This window comes from Mus pahari, chromosome 14, assembly GCF_900095145.1.
Source record: "Mus pahari chromosome 14, PAHARI_EIJ_v1.1, whole genome shotgun sequence".
NCBI classification, from domain to species: domain Eukaryota; kingdom Metazoa; phylum Chordata; class Mammalia; order Rodentia; family Muridae; genus Mus; species Mus pahari.
This window is the reverse complement of record NC_034603.1, coordinates 65807761-65821602: the sequence shown is the minus strand read 5'-3', so window position 1 is coordinate 65821602 and position 13842 is coordinate 65807761. Positions and strand designations below refer to the sequence as shown.

The window sequence follows — 13842 nt, the reverse complement described above, 5'->3', positions numbered from 1 at the left end:
TGGTGTGTATGTGTGTGTGTGTGTGGTGTGTATGTGTGTGTGTGTGGTGTGTATGTGTGGTGTGTGTGTGGTGTGTGTGTGTGTGGTGTGTGTGTGGGTGTGTGTGTGTAAGTCTGGTACTCAGAGATTCCCCTGCTTCTGCCTTTTGAATGCCGGGATTAAAGGTGTGTATGACCCCACCTGGCTTGTTTTCTCATTTCAATTTCTCAGAGTGAACTGAGGTGGCCAATGCCTATACCCCCCACCCCCCGCATTTAGGAGGCGGAGGCAGGACAATTCCAGTTTGGAGACCACTCGGGGCTATACAGTAAGACCTTATCTCCACAAACCCAGTAATTCCTCATCCCTATCAACTGGATGGTCAGCTTCAAAGACAGTACTTACATTATATTTAGCTGGAAGAAGTGTCATTCACAGAAAATTCAGGGTGAATGATATACCCTTGAGCTCTTCGCTGGTTAAATGAAGGTAATCCTGTAGTACTTCTTGCTCATCCACACCTTGCCTTCATAATCCTTAAATCCTACCCCACAACTCCAATTCCCTCTCCAGGATATAAAGAGAGAATTACCATGAACGAAAACGACAGGGGGTACGGGGGTGGGGAGGCAGGATTTAGTTACATGACATCAAAGCTACAGAAAGATTTGGGTGCTGATGGTTGGGCACAGAAATGGGGGTGACTGAAGAAAGTGTCTCTATCAAGGTGTGTGTGTATACATGCAATGCCTGAAAAGAAGGGAACAGGTTCTCCCATCCCCTGGAGTTGAACTTCCAAATGACCATGAGCTGCCACTTGTGGATGCTAAGCTCTTGTCCTCTGCAGGAACAGCATTCATTCTTCACTGCTGAGCCACCTCTCCAGGCCCTGAGAATGTAGTGTGTATGAGTGTGTGTGTGTGGTGTGTGTGTGCACTGATATCGGAGGACAACTCTGTGGAGTGGATTCTCTCTTCCCACCTTTATTGAGTTCTGGGATTCCAGTTCAGTGAAGAGCCTTCACTCACAAATGGCTGGCCCACCCAGTTTTAAGTTGTTCATTTACTTGAAAAAAAAAAATGGAAAGGGATCTCAAAGTGTCTCCCATGGGAAACAAAGTTCTACTTTAGTGCCAGAGATGAGCAGGACAGGAAAGGACTCTGTCCCATCTGGGAAAGACGAGCCACCGCTGCATAGTATCCTTCCAGTGCTAACAATCATCCTTAAAAGGCAGCCTTTAACTGGTAACAGGAAAACAAGCAAGAGCAAGAGGACCAAGGCACACAAGGACAGGGGACTCTGGAGACGTGGACCTTTAAAGTGTATCTGGAGCAAAGGAGTGAAGACCAGCAGGTCAGGCCAGGCCAGGCGGAGTTGAGGAGTTAGTAAAGAATTGTAAGAAAGAAAGTGATTGGTCAAACTTGAATTTTAGAAAGTGGAGCAGTGGTGAGTTTTTGGTTTTGTTGTTGCTTGTTTTTGTGTTTGTGTCAGCTTGACACCAGCTAGGGTCATCTGGAAAAGGGGTTACCTCAGTTAAGAAAAGAAATGCTTCCTTCAGATTGGCCTGTAAGCAAGCCTACAGAGGACACTCTCTTGATTAATAATTGATATGGGAGGGTCCATACCACTGTGGGAGGTACCAACCCTGGGCAAGTGGTCCTGGGTGCTGTTAAGTGACTAAGCCAGTAGGCAGCACTCCTTCTGGGCCTTTGATTCCGTTCTTAGCTCCAGGTTCCTACCCTGGCTTCCCACAATGATGGCCTGTGATCGGGTGACATAAAACAAACCCCAAGTTGCTTTAGGTCATGGCCTTTATCACAGTAACAGAAAGCTAAATAGGAGAGAAATGCCTACCGGAGGGGACCAAAGTAGAGACAAAGACACCTGTTAAGAAGTTCTGCAGCTCTTTTAATGGCAGCGTCTTTAATCAAGATGCTGATATAAGAAATGGGGAGAAGTGGGGTACCCAGAACATTTGGAAACTGGGATCTAAGAGAGCGGATGACAGAAAGACGTCCGCTTGGAACAAAGACCGTGGAAAACAGAAGGGAGAAAGTACACTTAATTTGCTCCTGGACGCAAACCGCCCCTTCTCCTTGAATGCTGTATATTAAAAGAGGAGACAGCAGATGAGAGGTGGGGTACCCGCCCACTGAGATCCGGGAACTTTTATTTAAAGTGGGCGGGCGTCAGCGGAGGTTGCAACGATGAACACAGGTACTTCCGGTTGTTACGGAAGTGGGACTTCGTCTTCTCCCAAGCTCCTCCCTCAGCGGCCGGGCACAGTGACAGAATGGCCGAGCGGACGGCGCCGCTGCTGCTGCTAACCTTGGCAGTGGGACTCGCGGGGGGTTCCCAGGGCGACCGCGAGCCCGTGTACCGCGACTGCGTGCTCCGATGCGAGGAACGGAACTGTTCGGGGGACGCACTGAAGCACTTCCGCTCCCGCCAGCCAATCTACATGAGCCTAGCTGGTAAGCCCCTCCCACCCGCGAAAGCCCCGCCCGTTCGTTTTGGCCCCGCCCACTGTGCCCTGCTGTTCTGCAACTCAGAACCTCAGTTTCCCTCAGCGTTCTCTCCTGAGCGTTAATGTCTGGAGCCTCTGAGTGTGTGTGGAGGGGTGGGAAGGTGGGGGGCTATTGCATCAGCCTACCCCACCTTAACAGAGGCTTCATTTTATTTATTCAAACCACTACTTTTTAAATACAAAGAAGAAATAACCCAGGAAGCAGACCAGGATCCTGCCCTTCTGGGCTTATAATCCCCAGGCAGGTGAATATTAGCCTTCTCCAAGACAGAATGGTTTGAGACCTAATGGACCCATAGATTAAGCGCTATACGCATTTGGAAGTGAAAGGGATGGAGTCTGCTTCAGTGGGTGGAGTCAGGGATCAACCACAGAACAATTTAAACAGGATGGAATTGATATCAGCCAACATATTGAGCACCCACGTTTGACAGGTGCCACAGCAGGTCAGCTGGCTTTCACCACAACCCCGTCAGATACTTTCCCTAATCCGTTTTAAAGATGGGAACACTCAGAGAGACTAAGTACCTTGTCCGAGGTCACACCGTCTGTAAATGGAAGAGCAGAGTTCCCAGTTCTGGCCCGTTTGACCAACAGCTCGTCCACATTCGTATCCAATTTCCATTCCAGACAGAAGCAACAGAGAGCTTGGAGGTCCTAGGAGGATTTGGGTACATGAAGCATCTTGGTTTACCCAGGGATCAGGGAGCAGGAAGATTAGGGGCAATGAGGGAGCAAAGGCAATCGGGAACCCGAGGAGTCAGGTGAAGGGTCTGAGCTTGATCCCACAGGACGTAGGAGGGCACCAAGGATCCCTCCCTGGGTTCAGGATGGACAAGTATGAACCTAGGTCTCCAAGAGGGGCCTGCCACATCCCAAGAGCTTAGACCAAAGGAGGAGAAACTACTCTCTTTGCTCCCATAGTATAATATATTCTTCCCTGCCCCCTCTTCTGTGTGTGTGTGCATGTGCGCACACCCACCCTCTCTTATCTGTCCAACTGGGAAGTAAGATTCTGAGATTTCCACTGGCTCTGTCCAGCCTTCAGGTCCTCTTGGTCTCCATGCATGCCTGGGCTCCATCAGGTGGCTTATGCCTCCCTAAGTCCTCACATATCTGTAGTCCTGTTTGTCTGTTTCAGGCTGGACTTGTCGGGACGACTGCAAGTATGAGTGTATGTGGTTCACTGTTGGCCTCTACCTTCAGGAGGGTCACAGAGTGCCTCAGTTCCATGGCAAGGTGAGTCAGGGGGTCAGGGATGGTACATGGTGGTCCTTCAGCCCCGAGATGGTCCACGCTGTCCCAGCAGCCTGAGGGGCAGTGTCACAAGGTGTGGAGAGATAGGACAGGGACTTGTGCTCCGAATCTCTTCCTTTTCCCAATGCGTCCTGCTTCTGGATTTGGAGGAATAAGGTCTGTGTCTCAAGTCAAGTGTGATGGCACACACCTTTAATACCTGCCTTTGGGAGACAGTGGCAGGTGGCTCTCTGTGAATTTAAGGCCCACCTCATCTGTGTGGCCAAGGCTTCATAGTGAACCCCTCTCTCCAAAAAACAAACCCACAAGCAGAAAGATCCCCTTGCAGTAGAGCTGAGCTTCTTGGGACCCACGGACCCTGACTAAGGTGTTCCTGTCCCTGCTTCTCCAGAGTCTAGATCATCAGAAATACCCTCCCCCCCCCCCAGCTGCTTTGTGCCCTTTTACCCACTGTTACCTCATTTTGGCCTGTGGGTTTGCCAGGAACTGGTCACCCTACTTTACCACAAAGCAGTCAGGCACCCCGAGGACGATGGCAATCAGTTGAGGGGGGTTGGGGCCTACATCTGGATGGCGGGTCTATATGGTTTCACCTCGTGTGTCTGCTGTCCCCAGTGCCAGGCTCCCATGGCAGTGCCAGGGAAAGGCTCTCATCTTAACCAGGGACTTCTGGAGAGATACCCATTAACTTGCGAGAACTTGAAATCCTGAGCTGAGGAGCCGGCTGGAGTGCCGCCAATGTAGCATGTCATGAAAAGGTGGCCCAGGCTGGCTAGGGGCTGCCACTCCTCACCTCCTCCCTGTGCTCCTTTTTCAGTGGCCCTTCTCCCGGTTCCTGTTCATCCAAGAGCCGGCTTCTGCCGTGGCCTCGCTCCTCAATGGCCTGGCCAGCCTGGTGATGCTCTGCCGCTATCGCGCCTCTGTGCCAGCCTCTTCCCCCATGTACCATACCTGCATGGCCTTCGCTTGGGTAGGTAGCCTGCCAGGGCACGCTGCACCCTGCTCTGAACAGGGGAGCCCTTCCATCCCCAGTGATGTGTGTCTAGCAACCAGCTTCTTCACTTTCCCAGGGCTAAAGTGTGTGGTTTCACGCACCGCAGAAACAGAAGGTGCGGCAGCAGACTTCTAGTGGAGAGCCCGCCCAGTGTTCTCTAGAAGGAGGGAAGGAGGACACACGTTATTCTTGCCCTAAGCAAGGAAGCTTAGGCCTCCGTGGGGTGGTTTACCAACAGGGATAGGAAGTGGATAGAGGGAACAATCTTGGAGGGTGGGTGTTTCCAAAACCCCTCTGGAGGATTAATATGACTTTTGTTCTGGCTCAGAGTTCTTATAGGAGATCAGCCTTGTCCTGAGAACCCAGGTGGGTCCATCAGAGTAGGAAAGATGGCTTAGCATCACCAGTATGGCTGTTCCGAGGAACTAGAACTCACAGCTTGGGAACCGTTGAAGAAATGTGGTCTTGGGTACAGAGGAGCACCTCGTGACAGGAAGGGAGTGCAATGGATGTCTGTCAGAGCGTCTATGATAGGTCATAAGGGGAAAAAATTCCCACTCACTCACCTTTCTGCCCTAAAGGCCTTCATTTGTGTCCCCGGGACACCTGCTGTGTGACAAGCACTTTGCTGGGTGCTGGAGGCCCCCAAACACGTGAAAACACATGGTCCCTTGCCCTCTGGTACTAGTCTCAGAAACCCACGATTGGATGTCGAAGTACAGCCATGAAGAGAGCACAGAGGAGCAGGGAGCTGTAGGGCACGTGACGGGGACTGGCCTACAGGGCAACAGAGCAAGGCCTCCCTGGCATGAGACATGCCTAAGGAGCTGAAGGTGTCAGGGTAACTATGAGAAGAACAGGGAAATCTTCTAGACAAAACCAGAAAAGTAAAAGACAGCAGAGCAGAGGGCAATGGCGTCGGTAGGCCAGAAAGGTCAAGAGCCACAGGGCAAGACAAGCAAGAGGGCAGACTGCTCCGGGGTCTGGTGGCAGCGGACTCTGACCATAGCTGGTGGCACGGTGCTCTGAGATGCACAGGCTGGCCTGACGAGGGCGATGGGCATGAAGGGAGGTGCTAGACCTAGTATTTGCCCTTCAGTGATCATAATAACTGTTAAGGCCTATGGCGTAACAGCAAAAAGAGAAGAGAAGAAAAAAAAAAAAGGACGAATTTGGGACAGTTGGGTAGAATGACCATGATGTAATCCCAGCACTCAGGAGGCTGAGGCAGGAGGACTTCAAGTCTGAGGCCACCGTAAGCAGCATAGTTGATACCTTATCTTAATTTGGGGGAGGGGAGCAGGCTCGTTGGCTCACGTCTTTCGTTCGTCCCAGCACTCAGGGGGCAGAGGCAGGAGGATCTCTGTGAGTTCAAGGCTAGCCTAGGCTACAAATTGAGTTCCAGGAAAGCCAGGGTTGTTACATGAGAAACTCTGTCTCAAAACAAAAAAAAACAAAAAAAACCAAAAAAACCCAAAAACAACAACAACAAAACAAATTTAAGTTTGAAAGCAAGAGTTATGGCTGGATGTGGTAGCTCATGCTGCAATCCCAGAACCTGAGACAGGGGAGGCAGGTATGAGTCCAAAGCTATCCTGAGCTACGTAGTACATTCTAGAACAGCAGGTGCTATTGAGGAAGACCACATGCATGTACCGGGCTTGTCCTCAGCTCTTGACCCGCATGTCCTTGTGGGATCCTCATCATGCGTAAGACTCAGACACACAGGGCTTTGGCCCCGGACAACAGTTAACAAGCCAGCAGGGAGAGGAGACAGGGCTAGCCTCTAGCACCACACCACTGGGCTCTGGGGCCCCGAGTGTCCTCCGGGATAAACCCTGGCTGAGCACTTGCTAAAGGCAGAATCCTGGTTTGCATTTGTGTAGCTGGGGATTCCAGTGCAAAGTCCATGCATAGGCCCAGTCAGCCTGGGAAGCAGGTCTGGTGGGGGGCAGATGCTAAGGTTATTGGGATCCTTTCTTGCCTTTATGGGGTCTTCTAGAGACACAGGGACATGGAGTCCACTGGTTGGATGACCTGGTTTTTCTTTTCCTGAGACAGAGTCTCACGGTTCAGCCCAGGTTGGGCCTCGATGTTCATGCTCCCCGCCTCTGGGCAGCTGGGCATTGCTGCAGTAGGCAGGTACCACAACGCGTATCCTAGGCTGCATTTCTCACTTGCCATTGAGCCCTGTGTTTCTGCCTGGAGGGTGTGGCGGCGGACTTTATCCTGGGCCAGGTCTTCTGGCACAAGTGTGGCTCTCCTTTGTGCTGGGCTGTGGATGGGGGTTGGGGGGTGGGCTGCCAGCTCCAGGTTCTGCCGTGGGGCAGGGCTGTCTTTTCTCTGATAACTCTATCCCTTAGTGACCCTGTGAGACTTCAGCAGAAGAGGGTGGCCCCTGCCTTGCCGTTTAGAGCTAGGTTTGGCTTCAACGGGTACCAGGAAGGGCTGTGGAACCTGCCAGAGTTCTACATGCTGTGGCCCTTTGACTTCATGGAATGGGGGAGGCGGGTGGGGGCTGGCCCTCTGCCAAAGCTAGGAGGCCAAACCAATTCCCCACCTTTATCTAGCAGGGAATGGTCCTCAGATGTAGATGTGAGCTGAAGTGCCAGGCACTGATCGTACAGTACCACCTCTCTTGAGGGAAGAACAAGAGAAGAGATAGGCTGAAACTCTAGCAGAATAGTGGCTAGCCTTCAGGAAGGACTTCCCAACTGTCAGACAAAAATCTAGTGAAACAATCTTAGGAAATAAGAAACCTTTTTAAAAATCTTGATTGATTTGTGAATATAGGTGTGCAATGAGTGTTCGTGCCATGGCTCATGTTGGACTGTAAGATTATTATTATTACTGACTCTCTCCTATCCTGTAGGTACTGGGGTTTGAGCTCAGTTCTTCAGGCTTGGTACAAGTACCTTCACCCAAAAATGTCTCACTAGCCCAGGAATCCTTCTTTGATGAAGGGAAAAAAGCCCCGTCTCCCCATGGAGGGAGCAGTCTGACTGTGGCCCCCGTGGCCCCAAAGAGGCAACAGACATCATATTTAACATTCTGCCTCCCCCACTTCTGAGACACCAAGCTATTTAAAGATCCACTTGTCCCCACCGTGATGGTGTCAATGACAGCCCTGAGCACTGGGGCTTAACACTGGGGTCAAATTCCTGACAGATCTGGCTCACTTGGCATCCAACCAGTTTCATGGCTGTGATATTTTTGTCTGTTTTTGTATTTGCCAGCAAAACTAAACCAGCCAGCCCCCTGCCTCCCTGCACCCGCCTCTTGTCCCCTCGCCCCCTACACCACTGCCACCCTGGCCCATGTCCCCCATTCTCATTGTTTACAAATGATTCTCACCTCCCCTGTGGCCCCTCCCACCACACTGGGCACAGCCAAGGAGTATAGAACAGTTGTGTATGTGTGGGGGTTTCCCTCCCTTCCCTGTCCATCTGTCCTCTGTCTGTGTCTGACTATAAGCTCTGAGGAGAAACAGCACCTGCTGGGACCACACTGATGGGACAGTGGCTTGGAGCACAAAAAAACGGGTTCTTCCCATAGTTTGCACCGTAGGAGCCGGGGTCCCCGAGCCCCACAGTTTAATCTTGAATTTGGTGGCCCTTGAGGAAAAAGAAATGGAAGGACATGGTGGGGTCAGCCTGGTGGCTGTGATGGAGAAAACTTAGATTCCTAAGTCACCAGGCAGCAGCAGTAGAAACCGCAGGTAGTGGGAAACTGAGGCAGGACAGGTAAATGTGTTGCCTGAGGATACACAGGAAATGCTGCACTGTGGTTCAAGCCCCCAGATTTGGTTCTACGGCCTGCTTTCTTAGCAACACTGCCGTTGAGCGCAAGGAAAGTATCAGAAAGACCCCAGTGTTCATGGGACACTCGGTCAGAGAGAGGGACATCTAGGGGTGTAAGGTACAGGCTTCAGATAGGACTCGGTAAGTAGAAGGCCCCTGGGAGACATGCAGATAAGGAACCCAGCAGCCCCCACTGTCTGTGGTGCTCAGGCCTGGCCCTGTGCACCTCTACCCTCTTCTTCCAGTGCTCCAACTACCACTTAGCTCAGCCCTCTTATCACCTCCCCCTTCCTGCTGTGGGTGACAAGGACTCCTGGCTGGCTGCCAGTGCCTGCTGCCTTCCCCTCCTCCCTCCCACACTGGTCCCAGGGCCACTGTCCTCCCTAAGATTATCCCTGCACCTGGTCCTTGTGATTACTTGAGCTCTGTCTCCAGCCCAGGGTCACCCTTCTCCCCACACCGACAGATCTCACTGTAGGCCTTGTATAGGGGGAGAGGGGAGGGCCCCTCAGACCTGCCCCAGTTGAAGAGAGAGGGCTTAGACTTGTTCTGAACCTAAGGGTCACAACCCGTGTCCCAAGCCAGGTTTGGCTACTCATCCTTAATAAACCAATCTTAAAAGCCAGACTAATAGTAGAAAAGCCACAAAAGGAGATATGTGGCCACATCGGGAAGTCCGCTTATTGAACCTGGCATGGGACACAGGCTGTCACCTCCCCTCTCAGAGTCAGTAGCAGGCTGAGAGGCACAGCCAGATACCCACAGGAAATGTAAAGCCTGAGGAAAGAGCCAGAAGAGGCCTGCCCACCATGAGATGCACCTCAGAGCCTTCTGAAGGCTTCGGAGGCCATTCTTCAGGTAGCCTTCTGTAAGTAGAAGGCACTGTGAGGGACTAGCTGCCAGAGATAAGCCAGGCTTGGCAGTAGGTGGGGACAGAGAGCTCTCAGAGCCAGAGCCCAGCATCAGGGAACCTGCCTGGCTCCTAGCCCTGCCTTGCCTCCACCCTGCCCTCTGTGGTACCCCCAGCTTTTAGCAATCGCAGGAGCTCAGCTGTGTCTCATCCTCCTACATGGGACCCTACAGACTGGCTTCCTGACCTGCTCCTGTGTTCCCCGTTCCCCGACTGGCCACTTGTTGTGGTACCTAGGTGGGCAGCTCCTACAGGCCTGTCCCGCAAGTGTCTCTGCCCACTCTCCCAGGAATGGCAGGCAGATCAAGCCCTGCTCTTCCCTTTGTGACTGGCTGCCATTCCTCAGGGTCTGGTGTGTGTCTCCACCCTATCGCTCCTCTCTCAGTAACTGGGGCCTTTGCTGGGAATGGGTCCTGAAGGAAACACCAGCACTGACTCCCACAGTATGGTGCATCTGCAAGTCTTGCTCACTCCCCAGTTCTGGGAAGAGGGCCCCCCCCACCCCACCCCCGGCATTCCCCTAGGCCGTTCTGCTATCCCGCCCCTGCTCCTCCCGAAACTCTAGAGCAGCTACTGGCTCAGCGGGTTAGACTGGAAGCTGGGCCAGGTTGGCCAGGTTGGTCTTCCTCAGAGGCTGGGCTCCAGTGGGATCCGCTTCATCTCCCTCCCTGGATTGCTGTTCCTCCTGACACACCCCAAGCTAGCTCAAGTCCCCCCACCCCACCCACCTCATTCCCGCCCCCAGAAGCTGAGGTCACAGGCTCCCCTGGGCTGGGCTGGGGTTGTCATCACCTGGCAGTGGGGGAGGAGGCAGGGCCCTGGGGGCTGTTGTCTTAGAGATTGGGTAATTTGGGAAATTGAGTCTGCCAGGACTGGTTCCTTGGCCAGGCCAGAACCTGCGGAAGCAGCAGCTCCTTTTTGGTGTGGGGGATTTAGGTGGTAATTTACAGTGGTGGGAAATCCTCCTGAGGGAACTGGGGTAGGTTGGAAATGAGTCCTCCGCTTGTTCAGTGGCCTGGCAGGGGACAGGAAACACTTTGTCTAACAGAGCCCCACAGGTCCACAGGTCTCCTCCACCTTGGGCAGCAGGCTGACTGGCCCCTCCCTCCTCAGGTGTCTCTCAATGCTTGGTTCTGGTCCACAGTCTTCCATACCAGGGACACTGACCTCACAGAGGTGAGCGCCTCCCAGCCCCCTGCATGGGACAGTCCCAGAGGAGCCCAGGAGAGGGCAGGGCAGGCTCCCCAGAGTGAGGGCAGCACTGTCCACAGAGCTTGAATCTCTGCAGAACTTCATCTCTGCCAGGCATCCTAAACCAGGCAGTGTGTGGAGCCATACCTGGACCTTGCCAGGAGAGTTTTGTCATTGGCTTTCTGACCTTATAAGGCCACTGAGCCACTGGGGGTGGGGGTGGGGTGGGGGAGTGGAAACATTTTCCCAGGTTTACCCAGCTATTGTGATCACCAGTGGAGTCCATGTCTGTCACATCCCAAATGACATTTTGAGTCCATGGTGTGTCGTGAGCTCTCAACGCCATGAACGCTGAGCCATTCTAATGTTCTGAACACAGTGAAACAGCCAGGGGTGGGGGAGCAAAAGGTAGGGTTCCTGCTGACTGCAAGGCCAGGCTCTGTCCCCTCCACGCCTCATCCCCTGGGACTCCTCTGTGGGCCCACGATGGTCCTGTGCCACACTCTGCTCTCTCACGTGGCCCCATGGGCTCTCCCACCCTCAGAAGATGGACTACTTCTGCGCTTCAGCTGTCATCCTGCATTCTGTTTACCTGTGCTGTGTCAGGTGAGCTCCTGGGGCTAGGACAGAGAGGGGACTGGCCCGGGCCTTCTCTTCTACGGCCCGACCCGGGTGGGGATACCAGAGAGATGGACCTGGCTTCTCTAGGAGCTGTGACCCTTGGTTTCTCTGAAACGGCTGGCTTGGTGGGCTAGGGTGAGGAAGGTGGCTTCAGGGAGCCCTCAACCCTTTGGGCAAGGAAATAGTTGAGGGGACACAGCTCTGAGGACAGACAGCCACTCTCTGAGTTGTTCTGGGTGCCTGGGCAGGACCGTGGGACTGCAGCACCCGTCTGTGGCCAGTGCCTTCGGTGCCCTGCTGCTGCTGCTGCTGACGGGACACATCTCCTACCTGAGCCTTGTCCGTTTCGACTACGGCTACAACATGATGGCCAACGTGGCTATCGGTGAGCCCCCGCGGAGAGCTGTGGTTGGGCACAGGGTGGATTCTTGGTGGGGGGCGGGGGGAGGTTCTGGAGAGCAGGGAGAAGCTGAGATGGGAGGCTGGGGGTGAGGGGAGCCGGGGGAGGGCAGGGGGAGATCCAGTGAGTAAGCCTCACCTGTTCCTGCCTGCCCCCCTCCCCAGGTCTGGTGAACCTGGCATGGTGGCTGGTCTGGTGCCTACGGAACCGCCGGCAGCTCCCTCACACCCGCAGGTGTATGGTGGTGGTGCTGCTGCTGCAGGGGCTGTCCCTGCTGGAACTGCTTGACTTCCCGCCCCTCTTCTGGGTCCTGGACGCCCACGCCATCTGGCACATCAGCACCATCCCCGTCCACGCCCTCTTTTTCAGGTCAGTGCTCTACCCAGCCTCGGGATTCCCTTTTCTCCTCCCTTCCTTGCCCGCTCCTAGGGCAGGCTGGGGCTCCCCATACCCACTTGGCCCTCCTACCTGCCTGCTGCCCCCCCCCCTCCACTGACTGGGACATTCTCAGAACTGGGTGACTGCCTCAGTGGGCTCGTCTCTACACCCACAGGTTTCTGGAAGATGACAGCTTGTACCTACTGAAGGAATCTGGGGCCATGTTCAAACTGGACTAAAGAGGCTGGGAGAGGGTGGATCTGTCCGCCTCGTCCCTGAGGCATCTCCCTTCCCCTCCCCCCGCCCCCGAGATGATTGTTTTTAGCTTCTTGAACTTGACCGTGTGGGGTTTGGACCTGAAATCCTGTAGCTGCCTGGCCCTTGCTGGCCCTCACATGGAACCTGTCTTGGGAGCGGCCTCCTCACATCTGGGGCAGGGGCTAGGCAGCTCTGTCGGGTGGCTGGGGCTGAACTGAGACCAAGTTTAGAGGTGAACAGAGAGGAGGACTGTGTCTAAATCCTCAACCACTCCCTTTCCACATCACCCACCTCTATAGTGCCACCCCACATACCTCCACTTAGCCCCCCAAACCACACCACCCTCAGGCCTTTGGGGTTCGTTGGGATCTCTTTTTGTCAGGGCACCACTAGGTGGCGCTGGATACTTGCTCCTCAGCTGCCCAGGTTTCTCTCTGGCTCTGATGAACCAGGCTCCTGGGGTAGGAGGGGTTTCTACCCTGCCTCCCGCGCCACCCAACCAGCAGGTCTTCAGGGCCAGGACCCCAGAAAGCTCAGGATCAGAACCCAGTCTGCTGTTCTGGCTGGGGGTGCACACATCGACACATAGAGGGATATGGGCCAAGCCAGGGGCAGAGATGACCACATGGTCAGTGAGCTGGGGCACTGTGGGTCTTTCTTCACTTAGAGTGTACAGCGTGGGTGTGTATTCAGGGGACAGGGGGCTGAAGGTGGTTTGGGGAAGGTATGTGTAAGAGATGAACATGCACGGGATATGCTAATAGGAGGCAGAAGCAGAACGGGGAAATCACGTCATCAGCAGTAACTGGAGCTCCAAGGCCATATGCACATGACCTGATAGACTTTGGGATGCTGGGTGTGAGTGTGGGTGCCCATCCAGTGCCCCTTTGCACTCCACTTAAATCACATACCTCCCCCGATGTCTTGAGAGCACCCTGCAAATCTAGCCCCTGGATCTTTATCTTGGGATGGTGGACCTCCCACTCAGTTCCCTTTGTCAGAGCTGGACTCTCCCCAGCCAATCCCAAGGCAAGCAGGTCCCATCCAGCCCGTATCCTGAACCAACCCATCAGGAAGGCTGTCTGAAGTTGAGCCCTGCCTCTGTCCTCTGACCCCTCTTTGCGGGGGAGAATAGCTGTGCCAAGGCTCCAGCTCAGGTACTTAGGCAGCCTATTAGGGTTTTGGTTTTGTTTTGCTTTTTTGTACTAAGAACAATTTTAAGGCCGGAGGCAGGAAAGGGCATGCTTAATAAAGCAATTCCTGGCCTCACTCACCCTGACTCTGCTACTCTGTGTGTATAAGGTGGGCTGGAGCTAAGGAGGCATCACTGGCCGGTGGCAGATCTCTCTCTACCTGGGCACACGAGTGTGAGGGTGGTAGGGACTAGGCATGGAGCCAAGCAGAGCCTGAGGCCAGCGGAGGGCAGGGGCTGGGGTCGAGGCTGGCACTGGCTCCTGCCTCCTTGTGTCTCAGCCTGAATTTGCTTCTGGACCTTAACATCTCCCACCTCTTCACTTCAGCCTCTGG

The 13842-nt window shown here is 54.0% G+C and overlaps 1 protein-coding gene across 1 annotated transcript; it reads left to right on the top strand.

The window, feature by feature from the left end:
• The first annotated feature begins 2186 nt into the window (after window positions 1-2186).
• Window positions 2187-13588, top strand: Pgap3 (post-GPI attachment to proteins 3). The gene is made up of 8 exons (XM_021213502.2): window positions 2187-2453; window positions 3648-3745; window positions 4581-4733; window positions 10581-10643; window positions 11203-11264; window positions 11528-11664; window positions 11844-12048; window positions 12233-13588. Exons 1-8 carry the CDS (start codon window positions 2273-2275, stop codon window positions 12294-12296), a joined length of 963 nt encoding a protein of 320 aa, XP_021069161.1. The 5' UTR covers window positions 2187-2272; the 3' UTR covers window positions 12297-13588.
• Window positions 13589-13842: the final 254 nt, after the last annotated feature.

Bases quoted from the DNA above. Each gene is read 5' to 3' on its own strand.
- Pgap3 (XM_021213502.2), top strand. From the start codon at position 2,273: ATGGCCGAGCGGACGGCGCCGCTGCTGCTGCTAACCTTGGCAGTGGGA. The intron at 2,454-3,647 runs GTAAGCCCCTCC...TGTCTGTTTCAG, and splicing joins AATCTACATGAGCCTAGCTG to GCTGGACTTGTCGGGACGAC. The intron at 12,049-12,232 runs GTCAGTGCTCTA...CTACACCCACAG, and splicing joins GTCCACGCCCTCTTTTTCAG to GTTTCTGGAAGATGACAGCT.